At 34.9% G+C, this 27,419-nt stretch overlaps 1 protein-coding gene across 5 annotated transcripts in view; it reads right to left on the minus strand.

Annotated features, from left to right (window-relative positions):
* Positions 1-11,197: 11,197 nt before the first annotated feature.
* ATF1 (activating transcription factor 1) overlaps positions 11,198-27,419 on the minus strand; it is a 53,023-nt gene continuing 36,801 nt past the window's right edge. For 2 of the 5 annotated variants that reach the window (XM_014786456.2, XM_004429016.3), the window contains 4 exons: positions 23,671-23,801; positions 19,577-19,759; positions 19,332-19,491; positions 11,198-12,704 (listed from right to left, as the gene is read on the minus strand). In XM_014786456.2, the coding sequence (XP_014641942.1) occupies positions 12,560-12,704; positions 19,332-19,491; positions 19,577-19,759; positions 23,671-23,801 (619 nt within the window). In that variant the 3' untranslated portion in view covers positions 11,198-12,559. Of the gene's footprint in view, positions 12,705-16,553; positions 16,675-19,331; positions 19,492-19,576; positions 19,760-23,670; positions 23,802-27,419 lie in introns of all 5 variants that reach the window. The other 3 variants (XM_087442415.1, XM_087442414.1, XR_015554946.1) reach the window with 2 other exon arrangements.

The raw sequence follows: 27,419 nt of genomic DNA on the forward strand, positions 1-27,419 counted from the left end.
TCCTTCTCCACTTGGGGCATATCTGAGTTAGTACTAGAAATCTTTTAAATAAAGATATTTTATTATGTAGACTTTAAATAATAACAATATAAACATCCATGAACCTACCACCTCATTCTCTATTTTTGTTTTATTAAATATTTAAATGGTATGAAAAAACCTTTATAGTATAGTTTATATACAGTTTAAAGAATAACAATACAAGGATACCCATTTAAGAAAAAGAAGTGTATTGTTATTTTTGAAATCTCCTGTGTACCCCTCCTTGATTCTATCCCTTTCTCTTTCCCTTAGAAATAACCAATATTCCGAATTTTGTATTTATTATTCCATTGATTCTCTTTATAAACCTGGCTGTACAATATGGTAGCCACTAGCCACAGGTGACAATTTAAATTTAAATTTAATTAAATAAAAATTCAGTTCCTCAGTCACGTTAGCTATATTTTAAGTGCTCAACAGCCACACGTGGCTAGTGGCTGCCTGTTTGCATCATTGCAGAGAGTTCTATTGGACAGTGCTGCTCTAAACAATATATTGTTTAGCTTTGCATGTTTTTGAACTTTATGTAAATTGAATCATACAATGAATTTTCTTTTGCAGCTAGCTTCGCTTCATTCAGTATTAGGTTCTTAACATTCATTCATGTGGTTATCTATAACTGTAATTCATTTATTTTTACCATACACATGGTGTGAATATGCCACAATGTATTTATCTACATTGGAATCTATTATTGATGGACATTTGAATTGTTTCCAGATTTTTGCTATTACAACTAATATCGTTATGCATATGAGCATGAGATTCTCTGGACTTTATACCAGGTTGGGATTGCTGAGTCATAGAGAATACACACCGTCACCTTATCTAAATAATGCCAAATTGTTTTCCAAAATGTTGTACCGATAAATTATCCAACTGGCAGCATATAAATGTTCCCACTGTTCATATTATCACCAACACCTTTTAATTTTTTACCAATCTTATGGAGATGAGTTGATAACTCATGGTTTCAATCTGCGTTTTCCTCATTTTGAACAAGTTTGAGATTTTGAATATCTTATATATTTAGGGGACATTCATTAATTATCTCATATTAAGTACCATTTAGGTCTTTTATTTATCTTTGTCTTATCGATTTCATTAACTGGCAGCCCCTGATCTTTTTACTGTCTCCATAGTTTTGCCTTTTCCAGAATGTCATATAATGGGAATCATACAGTATGTAGCCTTTTCAGATTGGCTTCTTTCACTTAGTAATATGCATTTAAGTTTCCTCCATGTCTTTCATGGCTTGATAGCTCATTTCTTTTTAGTCCTCAATAATATTCCATTGTCTGGATGTACCACAATTTATTTATCCATTCACTTATTGAAGGACATCTTGGTTGCTTCCAAGTTTTGGCAATTATGAATAAAGCTGTTAGAAACATCTGCATGCAGGTTTTTGTGTGAACATAAGTTTTCCACTCTTTTCGGTAAATACCAAGGAGTGCAACTGCTGGATCATATGATAAGACTATGTTTAGTTTTGTAAGAAACTGCCAAACTGTCTTCCAAAGTGGCTGTACCATTTTGCATTCCCACTAACAATGAATGAGAGTTCGTGTTTCTCCACATCCTCATCAGCATTTAGTGTTATGAGTGTTTTGGGTTTTGGCCATTCTAATAGGTGTGTAGTGATATCTTGTTGTTTTAATTTGCATTTCCCTGATGACATATGATGAGGAGCATCGTTTCATATGCTTATTTGCCACCTATATATCTTCTTTGATGAAGTGTCTGTTAAGGTCTTTGGCCCATTTTTTAATCGGGTTGTAGTCTTATTGATGAGTTTTAAGAGTTCTTTGTATATTTTGGATAACAGTCCTTTATCAAATATGTCTTTGGCAAATATTTTCTCCCAGTCTGTGGCTTGTCTTTTCATTGTCTTCACACTGTCTTTTGCAGAGCAGAAATTTTTAATGTTGATGAAGTCCAGTTTATCAATTCTTTCTTTCATGGATCATACCTTTGGTGTTGCATCTAAAGAGTCATTGCCAAACCCAAGGTCATCTAGATTTTCTCCTATGTTATGTTCTAAGAATTTTATACTTTTGTGTTTTACATTTAGGTCTGTGATCCATTTTGAATTAATTTTTGTGAAGGATGTAAGGTCTGTGTCTAAATTCATTTTTTTCATTTGGGTGTCCAATTGTTCCAGAACTGTTTGTTGAAAAGACTGTCTTTGCTCCATTGTATTGCCTTTGCTCTTTTGTTGATGATAGTTGACTTTATTTATGTGAGTCTATTTCTGGGCTCTTTATTCTGTTCCATGGATCTATTTGTCTGTCCTTTCACCAATACCACCCTGTCTTGATTTCTTTTTTTTTTTTTTTTTTTTTTTTTTTTTTTTTTATTTTTTCCCCCCAAAGCCCCAGCGGATAGCTGCGTGTCGCAGCTGCACATCCTTCCAGCTGCTGCATGTGGGACTCGGCCCCAGGATGAACGGAGAAGCGGTGCCTCGATGCGCACCCGGGATCCGAACCCGGGCCGCCAGCATCGCAGCGCGCGCACCCAACCACCAAGCCACAGGGCCGGCCCTGTCTTGATTTCTGTAGCTTTATATCTTGAAGTCAGGTATTGTCAGTCCTCCAACCTTGTTCTTCTCCTTCAGTATTGTGTTGTCTATTCTGGGTCTTTTCCTCTCTGTATAACCTCTAGAATCAGTTTATTGATAGCCACAAAATAATTTGCTGGAATTTTTATTGAGTTTGCATTGAATCTGTAGACCAAGTTGGGAAGTACTGTCATCTTGACAATATTGTCTTTCTATCCATTAACGTGGAATATCTCTCCATTTATTTAGTTCTTTGATTTCTTTTATCAGAGTTTTGTAGTTTTCCTCATATAGATCTTGTACATATTTTGTTAGATTTATACCCAAGTATTTCTTTTTTGGGGGTGCTAATGTAAATGGTATTGTATTTTTAATTTCAAATTCCAATTATTCACTGCTGGTATATATGAAAGCAATTGACTTTTGTATATTAACCTTGTATCCTATAAATCGGCTGTAATCACTTATTAGTTCCAGGAGTTTCTTTGTTGAATCTTTTGGATTTTCTAACAATCATGTCACCTGTGAACAAAGACAATTTTATTTCTTCCTTCCCCATCTGTATAACTTTTATTTCCTTTTCTTGTCTTGTTGCATTAGCTATGACTTACAGTACAATGTTGAAAATCAGTTGTGAGGGGACATCCTTACCTTGTTCCTGATTTTAGTGGGAAAGCTTTAAGTTTCTCACCAGTAAGTATAATGTTAGTTGTAGGTTTTTTGTAGATATTTATCAAGTTGAGAGAGTTCCTCTCTATTACTTGTTTACTGAGAATTTTTATTGTGGATGGGTGTTGGATTTTGTCAAATGCTTTTTCTGCATCTATTGATATGATTATGTGACTTTTTTTTTCTTTAGCCTGTTGTGATAGATTACATTGATTTTCAAATGTTGAACTAGCCTTGCATACCTTGGATAAATCCCACTTGGTCATGGTGTATAATTCTTTTTGTATATTGTTGGATTTGATTTGCTAATATTTTATTGAGTATTTTTGCATCTATGTTCATGTGAGATATTGCTCTGTAGTTTTCTTTTCTTGTAATATCTTTGTCTGGTTTTGGTTTTAGGGTAATGCTAGCCTCATAGAATGAGTTAGGAAATATTCCTTCTGTTTATACTTTCTGAAAAAGATTGTAGGGAGTATAATTTCTGCCTTAAATGTTTGGTAAAATTCACCAGTGAACCCATTTAGGTCTAGTACTTTCTGTTTTGGAAGATTATTCATTATTAATTCAATTTCTTTAATAGATATAGGCGTATTCAGATGGTCTATTTCTTTTTGTGTGAGTTTTGTCAGATTACGTCTTTCAAGGAATTGCTCCATTTCATCTAGGTTATCAAATTTGTTGGCAAAGAGTTTAAAGCATTCCTTTATTATTCTGTTAATGTCCACAGGATCTGTAATGATGTCCCCTCTTTCAGTTCTAGTATTAATTTTTGTCCTCTTGCTTTTTTTCTTAGCCTTGCTAGAGGCTTATCAATTTTATTAAGCTTTTCAAAGAACCAGCTTTTGGTTTCATTGATTTCTTCCATTGATTTCCTGTTTTCAATTTCATTGATTTCTGCTCTAATTTTTATTATTTATTTTCTGCTGCTTAGTTTACTTATTTCTGATGAATAGAAATTCTTAATTTTAACGTAACTGAATCTAGCAATGTCTCCCTTTGTTTTGTACCTTTTGTGACTTGTTTAGGATGTACTTTCTGTGATTTGCTTAAGAAATCCTTCTCTAAGTTGAAGTCATAAAGCTGTTCCTTACATTATCTTCTAAAGGTTTTATAGTTTTTGTCTTTTATATTTAAGTCTTCCATCCACCTGGAATTGATTTTTATGTATGGTGTGAGGTAGGAATCCAATTTCCTTTTGTTCCTATGTGAATAACCAATAGTTCCAGCACCATTTATTTAGTTTTTAAACTTTTTTTGTATGGAAAATATAAAATATATACAAAAATAGAATAGAATAATAAATCCCATGTGCCCATCACACAGCTTTGGCAATTATCATATCATGGCCAATCTTGCTACATTTATATCTCTACTTTCCTCCACTACCAAAATTATTTCAAAGTAAATTCCAAGAATCATATAATTTTGTCTATATTTTAATATTTATTTCAAAAATATAAAGTATTTTAAAACATAATTGCAACACCATTATCACACTTAAAAATATGAATTATAATTCTTTAATAGCAACTCTTTAAATGAAGCCAGCATCACCCTGATACCAAAACCAGACAGAGACATTACAAGAACAGAAAACTGCAGACCAATATGCCTCATGAACAGAGACACAAAAATCTTCAATAAAATATTAGCAGATCAAGTCCAGAATTATATAAAAATGATTATACATCATGACCAAGTGGTAGTTATCCTGATAATGCAAGATTAGAAAGTCAGTTAACAAAATCTACCATATAAACAGCCGGCCCTAGTGGTCCAGTGCTTAAGATTCTGCACTCACAGCCGCCACCTGGGGTTTGTTTCCTGGTCAGGGAACCATACCATCCGTCTGTCAGTTGTCATACTGTGGTGGTTGCGTGTTGTCGTGATGCGGAAATCTATGCACCGGGTATTTCAAATACCAGCAAGGTCACCCAAGGTGGACAGGTTTCAGCAGAGCTTCCAGACGAGGAAGAAGGACCTGGCCACCCACTTCCGAAAAAATTGGCCATGAAAACCCCGTGAATAGCAGTGGAGCATTGTCTGATATAGTGCCGGAAGGTGAGAGGATGGCCCAGAAAGACTGGGCAGGATTCCGCTCAGCTGTACACAGGGTCACTAGCAGTTGGAATCCACTCGATGACACTAATAACTATAACAAAAAAACCATGTAAACAGACTAATGAAGAAAAGCCACAAGATCATATTAATGGATGTAGAAAAAGCATTTGATACAATTCAACATCTATCCTTGATAAAAAATCTCATGAACTAGGAATAGAAGGAAACTCCTCTAAACTGAGAAAGAGCTTCTACAAAAAATCCTACAGCCTATATTATACTTAATGTTAAGACTGAGTGACTGCCCCCTAAGATTGGGAACAAATTGAGAAAGCCCACTCTTACCAATCCTGTTTAACATCATACTAGAAATCCTGGCAGTACAATAAAACAAGGTAAATTAAAAGCATACAGATTTTAAAGAGATAAAACTGTCGCTATTCACAGATGACATTATCTACACAGAAAAACAAAATCTACCAAAAATAAAAAACCTCCTAGAACTAAGAAGTGAATTCAGTAAGATTGCAGAACACAAGGCCTCTTTCTATATACTAGCCAGAAACAACTGAAAACTGAAATTTAGACATTTAAAATAACTACAAAAACAAAAAAGAAAAAGAAGTAGTAATTAGGTCTATATCTAACAAAATACTTGCATGGTCTTTATGCCAAAAACTACAAAACACTGAAGAAAAAAATCAAAGAAGACATATACTGTGTTTATGGATTGGAAGCCTCGATATTGTTAAGATGTCATTTCTTCTGCAATTGATCTATATGTAGGTTTAACACAACCCCAATCAAAATCCCAGCAGGATTTTTTTTTATAGATACAGACAAGCTGATTCTAAAATTTATGTAGAGGGCCAGCCCCGTGGCTTAGCGGTTAAGTGCACGTGCTCCGATGCTGGAGCCCAGGGTTCAGATCCCGGGCACGCACTGACGCACCACTTCTCCGGCCATGCTGAGGCTGCGTCCCACATACAGCAACTAGAAGGATGTGCAACTATGACATACAACTACCTACTGGGGCTTTGGGGGAAATAAAAAAATAAAATAAAATAAAAATTAAAAAAAATAATAAAAAAAATAAAATTTATGTAGAAAGGCAAAGGAACTAGAATAGCCAACACAATTTTGGGGAAAAAAACAAAAAAATATAATGAAGAATTCATACTACCTGATTTCAAGACTAATTATAAAGCTACAGTAATCAAGATAGAGTGGTTTTGATGAAAGGATAGACACATATAGATCAATGGAACATAGTCTATATGAAACCAATCCTTTGAAAATTTGTTGAGACTTACTTTATTGCCCTATATGTGGTTCTACTTTCAGAAACACTCTTATGTGTTTGAAAAGAACTATTTCTAGTCGTGTATTCTACATCGAATTTCATTGATTATAAAGATGCACAATTTTCACATTTAAACATCTCTGAAATCAGTAACTATCTGGCCATCAGTGGCACATCACAGTTTAACTGCAGTGGTTTATCTTTCTTGGTATTTAGGATAATAGTGTGCCTTACAATCAATGGTGGCTTAATAGTTGATGAAATTCAGTAAATTAGGTCGAATTTTTTTAATTGTTCAAATCTATGTCTTTGCTGATTATTTTCCTGCTTTTTGTATAAATTATGAGAGGTATGCTAAAAATCTACTAAGATAGTGAATTTTTCTTCTCAATATATTTCTACGTTTTGCTTAACATCCTGACTTTGCATTATTAGGTGCATTCACGTTTAGACGTGTTTTATCTTACAGATGAATTGAATATTTTATCATTTTATAGTGATCATCTTTGTCCCAAGTAATAATTTGTTCTTTAAAGTCTATTTTGTTCAATATAAATACAGCTATTCCAGCACTTTCTTTTGGCTAGTGTTTGACTGGTATAACTTTTTCGGTGCTTTTACTTTCAACCTTCCTGTATGCTTGTATTTTAGATTTACCCCTTATAAACCACACACAGCTGGATTTTGTTTCCTAGTTCAACATGACCATCTTTGATACTTAAAATGCCCGGTGCATTTACATTTATTATGAAACACATAGATTTCTACCATTTTATTTTGGGCAGTTTGTCCTGCCTGTTTGTTTCTTTTCTTTCCTTCCTTGTCTTCTTTTGGATTGATGAGTGTTTTTACTAGGCATAGAATTCTAGATTTTTTACTAGCTACAATGATATAGTGAAAAGTAGATGGCACTTTTGTTTTATTTGTCATTTCCCCAAGTAGTTGGAGCTTGTGAAAGGCCATGTTTCATGTTTATTCGGTATCCTTCACCAAGCACAATGCTTTGTACATAGTTAATTCATAGAAATTATATTTGATTACTTATTTATGATGGCAATGTGTAGTGGGCAAAGAAGTGATATGGCCTTTTTCTTTTTAAAATTCACCGTTAGAAGGGGCTGGCCCCGTGGCTTAGCGGTTAAGTGCACGCGCTCCGCTACTGGCGGCCCGGGTTCGGATCCCGGGCACGCACCGACGCACCGCTTCTCCGGCCATGCTGAGGCCAAGTCCCACATACAGCAACTAGAAGGATGTGCAACTATGACATACAACTATCTACTGGGGCTTTGGGGGTAAAAAAAAGGGAGGATGATTGGCAATAGATGTTAGCTCAGAGCCGGTCTTCCTCAGCAAAAAGAGGAGGATTAGCATGGATGTTAATGCTCAGGGCTGATCTTCCTCAAAAAAAAAAAAAATTCACCATTAGAAAGTCTAAGTCAGTTTCGTTTAGTGTTTAATAAACTTAGTGTGTTATTCACATAATGTTTTCTGAATTAAAAAGAAATTTTTTTGGCATTTTTTTCCCAGATGTGATATTAAATTCTAAGAGTTGTCAGTTGAAAATAAAATGCTTTGATGCTTAGTTTTTTCAAAAACAAAGTGTTAAATGACTATAGCTAAAATCCTAAGTTTTCTTTGGTCTGCTTCACCTTTCATTTAGAGAATGGTACCTTTATGAATGTCTAAAAAAGATACTACAGTCGGACTTGTGTCATTTATGGATTCATGAAGCAAATATAAAAAAAAAGGTCTGGATCCACACTAAACTCATGATAGTGGTTTCCTTTAGGGAGGGAAATTGGATTAGGGACAGAAAGGTGGGGAGTTCATCTGTGCATTTTTCTTCTTCAGAAAATGATCTGAAGATAACAAAACGTTAACATTTATTAATTCTGGATGGTGGGTGCACAGGATTTAAGTTAAAGTGTAGTTCACTATATATTTATATTTAAAGTTTGTAAAACTACTGTGATTTTAAAATAGAGGTTGCCATCTAGTGGACACATTTAAATAGAACTTTTAAAATCTTTCATTATGGGTGCATAAAGATATAATGGAACCAAGCTTTTCAGACTCTTCAACAAGGTAAGAAGGTACATTCTGGTAGTTAAGACCACAGACTTTGGAGTTGATCAGACCTAGGTCTGCACCTTAGTTTTGTTATTTACTGTGTGATCTTGGGCAAAGTATCAAACCTCTCTGTGCCTTAGTGAGTTTGAACCCCTGACCATCATTCATTTAATAAACATTATGGAGCACTCCTCTGAACCAGTTAAGCCCTGCCCTAGACTGGGGGGATACGGAAGAGCACAAAAGAAACACTCTCCCCCTAGAGTTTAATAAAGGTGTGTGTTGCAGGGGCGGGGGTGGGAGAGACTACTATTTTAGATTGAGTGGTTGGAGATTAGGTTTAAATACCAGATCCCTAGTTGTTAATGCTCATACAACCTCAGGCAAGTACCAGTCTCACAGGATGACTAAGCTCCACAAGAGCTATAATCGCTCTTTTCCTAGTAATGCTTGACATATAAAAGGCCTTCAAGAAATACTTGCTGAATGAATGAATGTCATTACTTTAATACAGTTTCTGGTGCAGAGTAAGAAATCAACAAAGAGTAGTTATTGAGGAAATGGTATGACTGGGTATATTATGTATATAGGTAACCCTGGATTTATAACAATTTAAATTGATACATATTTACATAACTCACCAGTAAAAAACTGATATATATACTTACTGAAGGCAGCAAACTACCATATAAATCCTGTCAATTTTGAGAGAAAGGATCTCAACCATGAAACGGCAAAGCTTCAATCTCTAAGGCCTACCTATGTTTGCTGCAAAGAAGTTACTGACAAAAGGGGGATAGAGGTATCAGAATCTGTCTCTTAAAAAGCAAGCAGTTACCAGAGGGGAAGGGGGGGAGGAGGGCAAAAGGGAGAATTATGCACGTGTGTGGTGATGGATTGTAATTAGTATTTGGGTGGTGAACATAACATGATGTAATCCATGCAGAAACAGAAGTATAGTGAAGTACACCTGAAATTTATACAATGTTATAAACCAATGTTACCACAATAAACAAACAAAAAAAGAAAGCAGTTAAATGGCTTAAACCTCTAAATTACTGTCCCTCAAAGATTCCTGCCAAACTCTCCCTAGAGCAGGCTTCTGCATTCTACAACCTTGACATAAGTATTCCTTCATTTTGTTTTATAGTAAAAACAAGCAGTATTAAAAATAAAAACCTACTTTGTATAATAAATAGTTATATGATTAATGCAATTAGATTTTGATATACTTGGACATTTTTTTTCACTATAACCTGTGACTTTTCCTTTAAATTAGCTATCAAGCCCTTAGTCAAATTTTACTCACTTTATATCATTTACAGCATCTTTTCTGGGAATTTGAACTGCCATTATGACAACTACATACGTCCAAGCTGTAATATATATTTTTATATCCTTCCTATGTCAACAGTTTTAACTAGAGGAAAATACAGGTTTAACCAGTAACTTTGATATAATTGCTGAATGAATAAACAAATATAGTAAGATTTCTAAAGCTCTAACACATGCCCATTTTTCATGCTCTATTCAATAAAATTAAAGGGATATCTTATTTTATATGCTTAAGATGTGTTCATGGGCAATAATGTATTTCCATCAATATATAAATTAATAAATTGATAATAAATTTACATAAAATAGTAAGTTGAGCTAGGGAAATAATTTCATTGGTCTGTTGAACTTTTGAAGTCTCATTTCAGATTTGGACTATAATCACCTTTAAAATTTCATAAGCCCCACACTGGATTCAATTAGAAAAACATCTAGGAAGATAATTTTGTATGCATATGGAATCATCAGTGGCTTGCCCATGCCTGTTACATACAGCTAGACTAGGTAACTTGATCTAGTGAACAAGGCCCTACACCAGAAGTCTGAAGCCAGTAGAGAGTTTATAAATATTTATGGATGTCCAGCTGTTAAGGCACTAAGAACTACACTACCTATATTGCAGCCAAGTGTAACATCTACCCAATATATTATTTTTTAAAACACTCTTGATATTACCCAGTGACCCTATCTATACCTCTTCATATTCTTCAGGCCTAATGGGCTACTAGATTGAGACTCTGCCTGACACAGGATAATAAGTGATATAAGTAATCCCACGGGTGATCAAACTTTTTTTTTCTTTTCATAAACTGCTGCCCAGTCAATGGAGTCCCATTTTAAAAGACTCTGTTAATGAAATTTTTCATTAGGATTAATCACAAATTTATCAATCCGGTTAAGATTTCTACAGAACAGGCTCCGTAACTATGTCCTCAACACTTGCAGAACAAAAAATTTAGTTTATTATAATTGGTTCTGACTGAATCAAAACATATAAACATATCCTCTCTTAAAATAGGTCGTGTAGAACAAAACTGTAAAATTATTCTCATTTTAAAACTAGAAATGCACTATAGTTAGTATAATTAACAGAATGGCTAAGAGGAAGTTTGTCATTCATTATCAAGCAATATATTTTACATTCAGCAAACTTAATTTTATCAAATGTTCTTTAATTTCATAGACAACAATATGATACACATTGTATAAGATGAGCACAATAGTTTTGCAGTACAATTTCAAAGTGTATACAAATTGGGATACAGAGGTTAAACACTGGTGTACTGACAGCATTTTTGAACTTTGGATAAACTGCATACAAAACTTACCATTCAAATGTTAGCCAATCTGAAAACTTCACTTCCCATAATATAAAAATCATACTTTAAGATGCAAAATATTATTTTACTAAAACTATATAAACATTTAAAATAATCATTAAAAACTCAACTTTAGAATTTATAAAGATTAGCTATAAAAATATATTGGCGGTCACTTTTCTTATAAATGTACCATTTACTACATTACAAAATAGTCTCTAACGTAAAATTGCCTTAACTGTACTATTTTAGAATCTGATAAACCTTACATTAAGTCGATTATAAAATCCTCTTGGAAGCTTTGGTGTCCATCTTTTCAGAAGGTTTTTGAAAAATACTCTAATATCATCTCAAGGGCCTGTAAACATTCCATTCTATTAAAGCACAAAAGAATAAGTAAGGTATATTCAACTGCATACAGAATTATAGAATCAAAAACCAATTTATTATATATCTGTAGAAAATCACCACTCCCAGAGTAACCAAAAAACAAACTATTTAAAAGTATCAAACTTTTAAACAATTCTCTTTCCATTCTGATAAAAAAATGTTACAAAATCACCACACTCCATTCATGTACCTTAGATGCCTTTTAGGACAAGGCCTCAAAAATAGTTAACCCAGTCTCAAAAACCCTCTCAAGTCCAATAAACAAACTTTTAAAAACCCATTTAAAAGACCTGACAATAGAACAAGTATACATAATCAGAACACATAATTTATACATTGTTATGTATTAGCTTTTCTTTTATATTTGTAATTTAGAATTTATTGGCAGAAATAAAATACACACACACACACAACTGAAAAAGGTAAATTTTAGGAAACAGTAAGAAATGCAAACCTATAGGGTAAACTGATTTATTTTTAAAAATTCAATTTACCAAATTTCATCTTATCTGCCATTTTTGGATTACTGACAACTATTGTTACTTAGAAAATTCAAATTGGTGAAAGTTCACTTCCTGCTTCTTGAGTATGTTTAATTTGTACAGAGCTTCCAGTTGTGCCAGTAACTTCCTTGAGGTCATTTTCCACTTTATCCTCTGTCACCAGATCTCTTGCATAAGATATCTTTGAGTTGCAAAAGCCTAAATAAAAAGCTTCATTTTTGACCTTTTAATTTATAAAACTTCACTAAAAAGAAATCCATCTAATTTTTAGGCAAGTCCACAAAAATATTTTCTGTCTTAAGAATCAAACATTTTTATGGGAATAAAGATCCTTCAAAGTTTTTAACTCTTCTATTAGAGTTTTATTTTGATTTTCCAGGACTGCAACTCGATTTTCCAGGCATTTCACATATTCTTTCTTCTTTCTGCGACATTCTCGAGCAGCTTCTCTAAATATAAGCATTAAAAGCCAATGTTAGAAAAAAATTCACATTCTTTAAATGGTAAATGTACTTCAGTAATTTTCCCTGGTCATCCTTTTTTCCTCATTTAAAAAATTAAAGTATCCTCTATATATAGTGAAATACATAGATCTTAAGTGTAGAATTCAATCAGTTTTGGCAACTACATATACCTGTATAACCAACACGCCTATCAAGACATAGAACATTTGTATTGCCCCAGAAAGTTCCTTCATGCCCATTCCCGATCAGTCCTCTCTCCAAGCAACTACTGTTCTGATTTTTATCATCACAGATGAAGTTTTTCCTATTCTAGAACTTCACATAACAGAGTCATACAGTATGTACTTTTGTGTCTGGTCTCCTTTCACTCATATTTTTGAGGCTCATCCATGTTACTGTTCAGTGGTTTGTCCCTTTGTGTTTCTGGGCATATTCCATTGTACGAATATCACTACAATTTGTTGATCCATTCTCTTGGGCTGTTTCTAGTTTTAGCTGCTATGCATGTTCTTGTGCCAGTCTCTTTGTGAACATATGTCCCATTTCTCTTGGATAAATACCAAGGAGTGAAATTTATGGGTCCTTTGGTTAACTTGTGACACACAGATTCTTTCAATTAATTTATATTTATTGAGTTTTAATTACAAACAGTGCTTGATACTCAGTTTTGTACACATCCTCAGTCACATACAAGTTTTATATTCATATAAAAGTAAAAAGTATTATTTTGAGTATTTTTTTATACTATGTATTGTAAATATCTGCAACTTGCTTTGTTACATACACCATTTTAATGATGTTTCTATGTTGGTACACAGATCTTTGCCATGTGGACATTTTGTTGTTAATTAATTTTCATTTTCTTAACTACTAGTGAGATTGAGCATCTTTTTAAAAGTTTATTGGTCTTTTAGATGTGCTCTTATGTAAACTGCCTATTCATACCCTTCATCCATTCATACCTTTTGCCCATTTTTTTCTTTTTTATTGTGAGGAAGATCAGCCCTGAGCTAACATCCATGCCAATCCTCCTCATTTTACTGAGGAAGAACCGCCCTGAGCTAACATCTGTGCCCATCATCCTCCACTTTATGTGGGACGCCACCACAGCATGGCATGACAAGCAGTGCATCGGTGCGCGCCCGAGATCCGAACCTGGGCTGCCAGCAGTGGAGTACACGCACTTAACCGTTACACCATGGGGCCGGCCCCCCTTTTGCCCATTTTACAATTAGAAATAATGAGAAAGACAAACAACCTAAGAACTCTGTGTGCATTATACATATTAATCCTTATGTGTTTTTGCATTATTTTCTAATCTACCATTTGACTCTGATATTTTTATATCTTATGCCATAAATGCTCTTTTTAATTTTATTTATTTAATTTACTTATTTATTTATTTATTCATTTATTTATTTATTTATTTTGTGAGGAAGATCAGCCCTGAGCTAATATCCATGCCAATCCTCCTCTTTTTGCTGAGGAAGACCGGCCCTGAGCTAACATCTATTGCCAATCTTCCTCCTTTTCCCTTTTTCTCCCCAAAGCCCCAGTAGATAGTTGTATGTCATAGCTGCACATCCTTCTAGTTGCTGTATGTGGGACGTGGCCTCAGCATGGCCAGACAAGCAGTGCGTCAGTGTGCGCCCGGGATCCGAACCTGGGCTGCCAGCAGCGGAGCGCACGCACTTAACTGCTAAGCCACGGGGCCGGCCCCTAAATGCTCTTTTTTAGCCTCTTTTTCTTGGCTTAGATTAAAATGCTATGTACTATAGATTTTCCTCTAAATTTTATTTTAAACATTTTATTGCTTAAGTTTTCACAATTAAGTCTTTAATCCATCTGTAATTACTTTTATGTATGGTACAAAATAAGAGTTCAATTTAATTTTATTCCAGATGTGGATTTGACTGTGTCAATATCATTTATTAAATAAGTTGTCCTTTACAAGTGTACTTAACTAGCACAAGAAGCTATTTCTGGGCTCTCTATCCTGTTTGTTAATGTTATTGTCTGCCCCTGTGCTGATACCACGTTTTGATTACAGTGGCTTTAGAGTATGTTTCAATGCCTTAACAAGACAAGTAATCTCTTGGCCATTTTTGGATACTTATTTCTTGACCATTCTTGGATACTTATTTCTTCCATGTAAACTTTCAGCTTATTTTGTCCAATTCCATAAAGATCTATAGAGATTCTAATTTGAATCACATTAAATTTATATGTGAATTTTGGAAGAATCAACATTTTATATTAACTGTCTTCATCTAAGAACACCATATATTTTCTATTTGTTCAGATACTGTATTACCTCTCAGTAAGATTTTTTTCAATGTGGATTCTATGCCTTTCCTGTTAAGTTTACTAAGTATTTTATGGTTTTTGTCACTAATGTGAATGTAATATTACTTCCCATTATTATTTTCAAGATGGTAATTCATAGTAGAAAAACACCTTACTAAATTTCCTTATAAATTACTGTAGTTTACAAAAATTTTATTACGAAGTATCCATACAAAAGATTATATGTAGTGTAGATGTAAGTTATGAAGCATAATAAAATGAACACATGTAAACCTAATATCCAACTTAATTAAGAGAAAATATTATCCATACTGTTGAAGGGCCCTCTGTGCTATTTCCTGATTCCATAATCCCCCTCGCCTCTTGCCCAGAAGCAATTACTAGTTTCAGTCTTTTGCTTATTCTTATAGTTTTAGTACATATGTATATGCCCCTAAATTATTTATCAGTTTGCTTATTTTCTAAAATTTATTATAAAATATCACACTTTATGTATTATTGCAACTTGTTTTCACTCAACTTTATTTTTCTAATATTTATTCATGTTAAAGTGATCATTCCCTCAATCATTACAAATGAACACAATTACATTGTAGAAATATAACCACAATTTGTGGACACATTCTGTTACTGATGGATATTTAGGTTATTTCCTGATTTTTGCTGCTATTAACATTCCTATGCATACTACCTGCAAAAGTCTCTCACGTTCTTATGCATGCTTCCTGCAAAAGTCTCTCTCAGTCACATACAGACTAAAACAGCTGAGTTCCATTGTTCCAAATCCTTGCCAACTCCTGGTTATACATTAAGATTTTTGCCAGTTAGGTGGGGATAAATGGTATCTAAGTGTGTGGTATTAATTTTCATTTCTTTGATTACTGATAAGGGTGAATAATCTTTCATATGATTATTAGCCACCTGTTTTCTAAGAAATGCCTATTCATATATTTTGCCAAGTTTTTTTCTCTTGGGTTGTACTTTTCTTATTAATTTAGAAGATCTTTATATGTTTTCAAATTTTTTTGGTTAGATATATTGCAAATATCTTCTATAGGTTTGAAGCTTATATTTTCACTTGCTTTATGTTATCTTTTGATGAATAAATAGACGTTATTTTTAATGAAGATTCATCAGTCTTTTATGTTAATGTTTGTGTGTGTGTTGTTTTGTTTAAGGAATCTTTTCCTATACCTGAAACCATAAGATTATATATTTTCACCTAAAAGTTATAAAATTTCATCTTTCACATTTATGTTTTTAATCCCTCTGGAATGATTTTTGTGTATGGTGTGAGGAAAAAATCCAGTATTTTTTTCACAAATAAATAACTATTTATCCTAGCAGCATTTATTGATGAGTCCCTCCTTCCCCCAATAATCTGCCCTGTCATATCAAGTTTTCACATGTTCATGGATCTGTTTCTGAGCTCTCTACTCTATTTCGTTGGTCATTTTGTTTATCTCAGTGACAGTAGCACACTATTTTAATTATCACAGTTTTAAATAAAACTTGATATCTCCTCACCTTATTCTTGTCTGGAATATTTTGGCTGTTCTTGGCCCTTTAACTCTTCTATAAATTTTAGTATCAACTTGTCAAGTTCTTCAAACAACCTGTTTGGGTTTTGATTGGAACTGCATTGTATCTATGGATCAATTGGAGGAAAAATAGTCATCTTTATATAATACTGAGTTTCCATATCTATGGACATAGTATATTTCTCCATTTATTTAGATCTTCCTTAATGTCTTTCAAAAACATTTTACAATATTTTCCATAAATGTCCTGGACATCTTTTGTTAGATTTATTCTCAGGTATTTTATTTGTTGATAACATAAATGAAATCTTTTAAATAATTATTTACCAAACTCTTTATTGCTGATACAAAGAAATACAATTGATTTTTGAAAACTGATTTTATATCTAGCAACCTTATAAACTCATTACTTCTAACATTTTTTTCTGTAAGTCCATTTCATTTTTCTTTTTTAATAGGCAATCATATAAAAAATAGTAAGAGTTTTACTTCTTTCATTTAAATCCTGTTAATTTTTTTCCCTTTTTTCCTGTTTTACTAAATTGGCAAGGGTTTCTAGTACAATGTTGAAGAGAACTGGTTCTTTTTCAAGCTTTCAGATAAATAGTTTGTAGATGATTCTCACAGATATTCTAAGCAGATAAATATATCTTTGCTAATAATAAGTTTTATTTTTCTTTTATGATTGTTATCATTCTTATAGTCTCTTGATCTTTGATGATTTTCAATGACATCTTTTTTTTCTTTAAATATAGCAGACATACTTCTTTCCCTTTCTCCATTAGATAACTGAAGACTTTACAATACTTGTTCTGTTGTCTGCCCTTTCTGCTGACTCTTGTTCCTGAAAGGCAGTGTAGTATTACCTAAGACTTTGGACTCTGAAACCTGGACCTGTGAGTGTAAATCCTACCTCTATCACTTACTAAGCAGTGTAACCTTGGGCAAGTACCTTACCTCTCAAGGCCTGTTTCTTCATCTCAAATAAAAAGAAATAACATCAGTGTGAAAATTACATAAGTGCTTGGCACATACCACAATGGAGGCCTAACTCCTTGGGTAGTCCGTGATATTTCAACTTGTATTTGTTAGAACTCAATGTATGGGAATTCATTAAAGCCTGTGTTGAGATTGCTTTCTTCCAAGCAACTGGGGGCACTAGGACCCAGACCCGTTTTTAAATTACAATTCTCAGCTTATGGGTATAGCACTTCTTGGGTTTTGACCTCATGAAAAATCCTCTCTGATCCCGTTCCCCAGTCTGCAAAGGCTCCAGGCTCTGTCCCTAGTCGCCTCTGCACACGAAAGCTGTAGCAATCACAAAAATCTGAATTCATCTCCAGGATGTCCAAGGGCTGTTCCAGTGCTTATGAACCTCGGACCTTGTGCTTCTGCTTCCTTCATAATCTCAACAGATTTCTCTACTGTCCCTGCAGGTTCATCCCATCATTTCAAAAGAGATGTTCATATTTCATCAAGCTTTTAAAAATATTATGTAGCTGAGGTCATATTGTCAGAAAGAGAAGTCTCATTCAAGTAATTTTTCAGAAGTCTTTTGCGTTTTCTAGGTACACAAACATATCATCAGCAAACAAATGCAATTCTTCTTTTCTAATATTTACATAACTTACTTCATTTCCTTATCTTACTGAGTTTGTTGAAACCTCCAAAACAACAGACAGTCCCTGCCTTGTTACCAAGTTCATTTACATTGATGGCTTGCTCTTAGTTTTTAGTCAAGAAACATTTTATCTTGAAGTAATTAAATGCATCCATTTGGTCCTTTTATGGCAATTTTTATTGATCTAGAAAATTATCCTTTTATTCTAATTTTCTAACTTATTGGTGAGGAGCTGAAAATAGAATCCTATTGTAATTTTTTTAATTTACCCTTTTTTGTTCCTATTATAGTTTATTGGTGTATTTCCTCTCTTTTTTTTTTCCCCTTGAACACTCTGCAGAAGGCTACCTATTATATTCTTTTTCTCAAAGAACCAGTGGTTTTTCATGCCTGATGTATGTATAGTGCATATAGCAATGTTTATAATACATTTAAAATGAAAGTAAATGTTTCTGGGGGTTAAATCACTGCTGTATTTTCATAATCAAAATTCTTTTTTTTTTTTTTTTTTGTGAGGAAGATCAGCTCTGAGCTAACCTCCATGCCAATCCTCCTCTTTTTGCTGAGGGAGACTGGCCCCGGGCTAACATCCGTGCCCATCTTCCTCCACTTTATATGGGACACTGCCACAGCATGGCCTGACAAGCGGTGCATCAGTGCATGCCCGGGATCCGAACCCAGGCTGCCAGCAGCAGAGCACACACACTTAACCACTACGCCATGGGGCCGGCCCCTCAAAATTCATTTTTAAGAGCATTTCTGTGTCAGTAAGTATACTAGGTATTATCAAGAATCCCACATTCTTTCCTCTTCTTGCTATAGTGAATGGCAAGCAGCAAATTATTATTTTCATTTAACTTTGTCAGCCCAACAAGAACAAAATATATTGTTTGAAAAGCTTTGATTAACAGTGCTATTCAAAGGACACAATAAAAATGGAAGAACTCTAGGTCATATATTAACTAAACAGATTGAGCAATGGGACTAACTAATCCATTGGAAATGAACTAGACATAACCTAACACTCAGTAAAATAAAGCTGATATAAACCTCTCCTTATTTCTAATATACAATTCCAGTTAACATCTGGTTATGTTTTGAGATGTGCAAAAACATTATCCATTCTGGCAGTTTACTACGTACCTGTTTTTCATCAACCTTATTTCTCTTTTCAATTGGGGGTCATCTGTCTTAGTTGTCTGAGATGTAAGAGTCACAGGAGATGTCATCACCACAGTTTGTGGCAGCGAAGTAGCTGAAGGTGTGGTACGGATCTGGTATGTCTGCATATCTCCTGATGCAGCTGTGTGGTCAAAAGAACGAGTTAATTCATAAGTGTCTTTGAAAGTACTTTAGGATGCTTTCCATAGACATTTATGCATACTTACTTTGTACAACCACCTGGTTGCTGGGCACAAGTATTTGCTGTCCATCAGAGGTCTGTGCATACTGGAGAATTGTTGTACCTTGCTGAGTACTGCCTGAATTTGTCATGGTTAATGTCTGAAGTCCCTGTACTCCATCTGTGCCTGGACTGGCCAGCTGTAAGGCTCCATTTGGGGCAATGGCAACTTTAACCAAAGAGAGAACATAGCTATTGTAAGGCTATACAATACACTAGTTGCAAAGGACTGGTGAAAGAAACAAACACTGCTTATTAAAATAGGTTTGAATGCAGTTCCACTTGATAACTATTGATGACTTTGGGTAAGCTATATGTAAAAGAAATACATGGCATTTCTTCATAAAATTTTATAGTTCAGATGTACTAATCTTAAATTTAGACTCAAATTGTCCAATATAACTGATTGGTCAAAACACATTTTTGGATCTATGGAGCACTCCATGCTAATTGCTAATGTTGTCACAGAAGTTCTGGGGGCATCAGAAGAGGGCACCAATGGCTAACTTTTAAAGGAAAAATAAGGAGAAGGAAACATTAACATAGTTTTTAATTTTTATTCAAAAGAAGCATTAAAAAGATTGTAACTTAAGAATATTTTTGGGGGCCGGCCCCGTGGCTTAGCGGTTAAGTGCACGCGCTCCGCTACTGGCAGCCTGGGTTCAGATCCTAGGTGCGCACCAACGCACCGCTTGTCCGGCCATGCTGAGGCCATGTCCCACATACAGCAACTAGAAGGATGTGCAACTATGACATACAACTATCTACTGGGGCTTTGGGGAGAAAAAGAGAAAAAAAAAAGGAGGAGGACTGGCAATAGATGTTAGCTCAGAGCCAGTCTTCCTCAGCAAAAAGAGGAGGATTGGCATGGATGTTAGCTCAGGGCTGATCTTCCTCACACACACACACACAAAAAAAGAATATTTTTGAATAGATAAGTGTGCCTATGGGAAAAAATTCAAATAGGATGAAAGGTTACATAATGAAAAAAGAAATCTTCATACTGTTTCTTAGCTCCACTTTCTAGTGGTAACCACTGTTAAACATATTAAATGTTATTTACTTAAGTGATATTTTAAAAATGTAATGTATTCAGTCACCTCCTAAGCAAAAATCACCAATAAAGTTAAGTCATCAGAAAGCCACTATATAGATCACATTACTAAGCTCTTCACATGAATTTTTCACTGAATTATACTTATGTTAATGTTTTCCCCTCAAACTTTAAATGAAACACCCATAAGGCATGACCAAATAGAAAACATTTCAGCATTATGCAGTTCCCACATAATAAATCCCTGAAGAATCGAATGCCTCATCTCTGTACTCTCTTTTCAGACTATAATTACACAACATTTGTATTTTCTTTTATGCTTTGGCTACCAGGAAGCCAAAATACACGTGTGTGTGTGTGTGTGTTTTAAATGAAAATAATTTTTTTAGGAGCTTCTAATTATTCCTCCTCTACTGCCACACAACAAATATTCCCACGTACTTTAATTTATATGACTTTAGAAGACATTAAAACTTTTTAGATACAGAGATTTGTTTTTAACTTATATTAGCAATCACTTTCGATCTCCTTTCCCGCAACACACATTACATACATATATATTTATATAAATATATAAATAAAATAAAAAGTAAAAGTCCCATTATCTATCCCTATTTATTCCACTGGCCACTCCCCACCCCATTCTTCCTAAACTTTTCCTATGCTCCCATAGATTGATATATTAATATATATCAAAATATGTGTATCTGTACACACATATGTATAGATGTACATCTTTTCATGTTAAATGTATGTGATAATACAGAACTGATTTCATTTTTCAACATATCTTCCTGTTCTTGCTTAACATGCATATTTACCTGGTTGAATTTACTCTAAATTTGCACTGTCTGATATGGTAGCCATTGACCACATGTGGCTAGTTAAATTAACTGAAACTAAACAAAATAAAAAATTAAGTTCCTTAGTCTCACCAGACACATTTCAAGTGCTCAACAGTCACACACGGCCAGCGGCTACTGTAATGGACAATGCAGATATAGAACATTTCCATCATCAAGGAAGTTCTATTGGATCATGCTGCCCTAAATACTAGCTTGTATTGTACTTATTTCAATTATGACATATGAAATATTGGCATAAGTGTCTATACAGTTTTCATAATTCTAATTTTTAATGGTTTTAGAATAATAAACCATATTAATATATCATAAATAATTTTTAACTTGCTAACACGCTGCCTTAAAAATTTTTTTTTTTTAGAAACAGTAATACATGTGTAAGGGGGAAAAAGAAAAATTGTATTGTTTAAAATGAAAGTAAACCTCCCAACTGCCTCTGATCTCTGCTCCCAAATGTCCTTCCTTGCAACCACTGTTCCCAGTTTCTTATGTGTCTTCACAGAGGTATTCTACATGTATTCTTTAAGTCATTTATTCATAACAAATTTTACTGAAAGCCTACTATGTGCCAGGCCTTATGTGCCAAGGATACAGCTGTGAACAAGACAAAGTTCTTTCCCTTAAAGAATTTACATTCCTTGAGAATAGACGATAAATAAACTAGTCTACATTACATACAATCTATAATTAAACTAATGTATACTTTTTTTGTAATTACATATAAATGCCCCCCCCTTTTTTTTTGGTGAAGAAGATCGGCCCTGGGCTAACACCTGTTGCCAATCTTCCTCTTTTTGCTTGAGGAAGATTGTCCCTGAGCTAACATCTGTGCCAATCTTCCTCTATTTTGTATGTGGGATGCTGCCACAGCATGGCCTGATGAGTGGTGTAAGTCCACGCCTAGGATCTGAACCTGCAAACCCCATGCTGCTGAAGTGGAATACATGAACTTAACCACTATGCCACTGGGCCAGCCCCTAAATGCTATAAAAAATATAGGAAAGTAAAGAAAACTAAAGGGAGGAGCAACATAGTTTAAAAAGAGTGGTCTCTTTGAGGAGGTGACACAAGCATAGCAGGAATGAGGATGCAAGCCATGTGAGGGTCTGGCAGAAGAACATGCCAGGCAGTAGGGATGACAACTTCAAAGATCCTGAAACAAGCTTCATGTGTTTGAAGAACAGCAAGAAAGTCTGTGTGAGCAGAATGCCATCAAGTGGCAGGAGATGAGCTCAGAGTGGTAGGCAAGGCCAGATCCTGAATGCAATGGCTTGTAGGACTTATTCTAAGTGTGACGGAAAGTCACTGGAGGATTTTGAGCAAGAGTGGTGTGATCTAATTGACATTTTGAGTAAATCACTTTGGTTGCAGTTTGGGAAACTGTGAGAGCAAGAATGGAAGCAAGATGACCAGTTGGATGCCTACTGCAGTAATTCAGATGAGAGTGTAAACGAAGATGTCTGTGGTGATTGGAGATGGTGAGAGGTAGTCAGATGAGACATGTATTTTGTGGCAAGAGCCAATTAGACTTCAAGAGCAGGGATTAGGAGTGGAGGGAGAGATCATCTACAAATGGACAGCACACGTGATTCTTGGGGTGATGGGATTATATCTTGATTGTGGTGGTGGTTAGACAACTCCACGTATTTGTCAAAACTCATAGACTTATACCCCAAAGTAAGTGTATCATTTACAAGCTGTGTGACTTTAGGGACATTATCTAACTCTCTAAGTCTCAGTTCCCTCATAAATTGGGAACTGCCTGACTCACAAAGTTGTTGTAAGGAGTAAATGAGATAATGCTGAAAAAGTATTTTGCATTATTTCTGGCTCAAAATATTATCCTTGGGGCCAGCCCGGTGGCTTAGTGGTTAAATTCGCATGCTCTGCTTCAGCGGCCCGAGGATTGCGGGTTCAGATCCTGGGTGCGGACCTACGCACTGCTCATCAAGCCATGCTGACGCGGCATCCCACATATAAAGTAGAGGAAGATGGGCATGGATGTTAGCCGAGGGCCAATCTTCCTCAGCAAAAAGAAAAAAAGCGTTATCCTTTAGTAATCACCACTATTTGAAGTATGACAGTCCTTCTACAGACCACTTCTTTACAGGGAAAAGTTAGTTTTTGTGTGTCTATCACGTGGAAATTTATTCCTATACGTACTGTACTGTCCAGTGCTAGTCTGATAGATGGGAGTTGGAACAGACATAGAAGTGACAGCAGAAACTCCAGGGTTTTCTCCGTCTCCTTTTCTGCCCCGTGTGTCTTCAGAAGATAGGTCTTTCAAAATTTTTCTGTGAAAAATAGAACTCTATTAATGTTGGTAATGAGAACGGCTTTACAAAAAGAAATTGCTAAACCTTTTTCAATCTCAGGTTAAAAGTACAATAATCTACTAGACACCTCAACTGTTGTGTCAAGGAATCTTGTTGTTTAGCAAATACTATTATAATGATGTACTACAGGCTAATTATATTTTAGTTTATGACTACCTGAAAACAAACATTGAACAAATACTCACACAGAGTACCTTTCAATGTAGAAGGCCCTTGTACAGATATGAAATATCTCTTTCCCCTATAGGAGAGATGGCTCCGTTGTGAGGTATTTCATTAATTAACAAGGTACTACTCATTTTTTACATAGTGTCAGTGACCTTCATTTAGAAGGATCAAATTTATTTTTTCAACCTTTAACTCTAGAGAAGAAGAGAAGCCCACAGTTCTCAGAAAGAAAACAAGATTAGAAATACTACCATAAAAATGCACCAAGTATCAGTAATAGATAAAACTGCTTATTTTAACAAGAAGTAAATATGATCCTACAGGTATCCCTCAGACTTGGTAAATGGGACTCATGACAGGAATAAGGGGATGGAAAAAGATTCCTTGCTGAAAAGAAAAGTCTTCCAAAACACAGTGGGGGTGAAGGAAGAAATAAGCATTATTTGTTTCCGGGAAAAAAAGAAAAGAAAAAAGGAAATGTTTACTCAAGAATTCCATGTTCAATGTAGAAAAATCAGAAAAACTGAAATACTCATGTGAAAACAACAAGAAAAAAGAATCACAAAGGAAAAAAACCCTTTAGCATTAAAAGGGACCTTTTGTGTTACCTATACCAACGTTCTAGCCCATGCAGGAATTCCCTAACGTTCCTAACAGCCTCTACTTCCAGGAATAAGGCATCTACAACTTCCAAAAAGCAAACCATTCAATTACTGAACAGTTAGAGCCCTTCCTTATTTAGACCCAAAGCTAGTGCCACCCAGTGAAGCTAGCGAAATTTAAGCTTAACCCTAATTCTATATCCATGCCCTACTTGGCAATATTTGACAACTGCTACAGGTCTTCTTTATTCGAGGCCAAATAATTTTAGTTCCTTCAGCTGTTGTACAACATGCTGAAGCTCCTTCTCCAGCTTGGTCTCCTTACTCTGGAGAGTCGTCCCACCAAGAGCTAACACACAGAAGTTCCACATAGAGAACAAAGGAGGTAGCAGTCCCATAGGACTCTGTTTTATGCATTTGTAGAATAGTCATGGTGGTTCCTAAACCTGCTTACATACTAGAATCATCTGGAGAGGTTTACTGAATCCAGATGAGTGAGCAGGTCAGGACAGAGCTCCAGAATCCATTTAACAAGCTGCCTCCATGGTCTTAATGCAGCCAATCTAGCATGAGACTATGGAACGCTGTGCCCATTTCTTCTTCCATTTTAGTTATGAAGCATTTTGAGCATAAAGAAAAGTACAGAAAATAAAACACCTATGTACCATATACCAAGAATCAAAAGATGCTAATATTTTGCCATATTTGCTTCAGACATATTTTTAATAGGAATAAAGTTACAGATACACCAAAATGTCGCCCCCCAATCCTTTGCCCTTCTCTTCTCCCCCATCAAAGAGCACCATTATCTAAAAGTGTTGTGTATCATTCCCATATATTACTTTATTTTTACTACATAGTATTTAGAGAGATTATTTACCATTGTTTTGTATTATTCCTCATTCTCCTGACTTTAGGGAGCAGTCTTTCGGACTTCTCTTCTCTATCTGTATTCTTTTTGGCGATCTTATCTGTCCCACAGGCTTGAATATCCTGTGTATACTAATGACCCTTCAAATGATATTTCCCCAACCTCTCTCCTGAACTCCAGACTCCTAAATCGAATTGTGTATTGAATACTTCCGTTCAATAAACACCTCAAACTTAACACATCCAAAATCTAATGTCAGATATCCTTCCACCCCTGGCAGTCTTCCCTACTTCAATAAATATCAACTACATTCTCCAAAAATTTTGGAGTCATCCTCTCTCTTTCTCATAACCTGTATCCAATTCATAAGCAAATCCCATTGTTTCTATCTTAAAAATATATCCAGGGGCTGGCCCAGTGGTGTAGTGGTTAAGTTTGTGTGCTCCGCTTTGGCAGCCTGGGGTTCGCAGGTTCGGATCCCAGCTGCAGACCTACACACCACTTATCAAGCCATGCTGTGGCGGGCATCCCACATATAAAGCAGAGGAAGATGGGCACAGATGTTGGCCCAGGGCCAGTCTTCCTCAGCAAAAAGAGGAGGATTGGCAATGGATGTTAGCTCAGGGCTAATCTTCCTCACAAAAAAATATATATGTATGTATATATATATCCAGAATTTTACTCACCCTCATCACTTCCACTGCTGCACCCCAGTCCATGCCACCACCACCTCTTGACTGGACAGTCTCAATAGCCTCTACAGGTCTTCCTTTAGTCTACCCTTCCCTTGCTACAGTCTATTCTCCACAGAGCAACCAGTCATCTTTTTAAAAATCTGCATGGCTCCCTATCTCAGAACAAATGTCATGGCCTACAAGGCCATAACTTGTCCCCTGTGACCTCTTCAACCTCAAGTCCCACCTCTCTTTATGTTCATTCTATACCCCTCTTTATATTAATTTCTTCTCCCCCCAACTTATTATAGGATTATCAATTTTATTGATTTTTTTTCAAAGAACCAGCTTTCAGTTATATTGATTATCTCTATTAGTTTTCTTTTTTCAATTTCATTGATTTCTGCTCTTACTCTATTATTTCCTTTCTCCTGCTTGCTTTGAGCTTATTTGGCTTTTTTCCCCCCTAGTTTCTTAAAGTGGAAGCTTAGGTTATTGATTTGCGACTTCCCTTCTTTTATAATATAAAAATTTAATGCTATAAATTTTCCTCTAATTATTTCCCACGGACTTAATTACATCCCACAAACTTTCTTATTTTGTATTTTCATTTTCATTTGGTTAAAAATATTTTCTAATTCCTCTTAAGATTTCTTGTTTGGTCCACGGATTATTTCTAACTGTGTTGTTTAATTTCCATGTGTTTGGAGATTTTCCTATTGTCTTTCTGTTATTGGTTTCTAGTCTAATTCAAGTATGATCAGAGAACATACTTTGCATGATTTCAATTATTCTAAATTTGTTAAGGTTTGTTATGATCCAGGATGTGGTCTTTCTTGGTGGATGTTCTTTGTGCACAGGGTGAAGTGTTCTAAAAATGTCAATTAGATCCCACTGGTTGATACAATTGCTCAGTTCTTCCGTAATCTTGCTAATTTTCAGACTACAAGTTCTGTTGGATACTGATGTAGGTCTACTGAAATCTTCAACTATACCTGTAGATCTGTTTAGTTTGCTTTTCAGTTGCCTTAGTTTCTGATACATGTATTTTGAAGCTCTGTTATTAGGTACATACACATTTAGGATTGTTATGTCTTCTTGGTGAACTGACTCCCTTCGTTATCTCTGGTAATGTTATTTGATCTGAAGTCTATTTTATATGATATTAATACAGCCACTTTAGTTTTCTTTTGATTATATTTTTATTTCTCTTGGGTATGTATATCAGTGGAAGTAGTGGCCCATATGATAAATATGTTCA

This window comes from Ceratotherium simum, chromosome 17, assembly GCF_057802395.1.
Source record: "Ceratotherium simum simum isolate JZ-2026a chromosome 17, ASM5780239v1, whole genome shotgun sequence".
NCBI classification, from domain to species: Eukaryota; Metazoa; Chordata; class Mammalia; order Perissodactyla; family Rhinocerotidae; genus Ceratotherium; species Ceratotherium simum.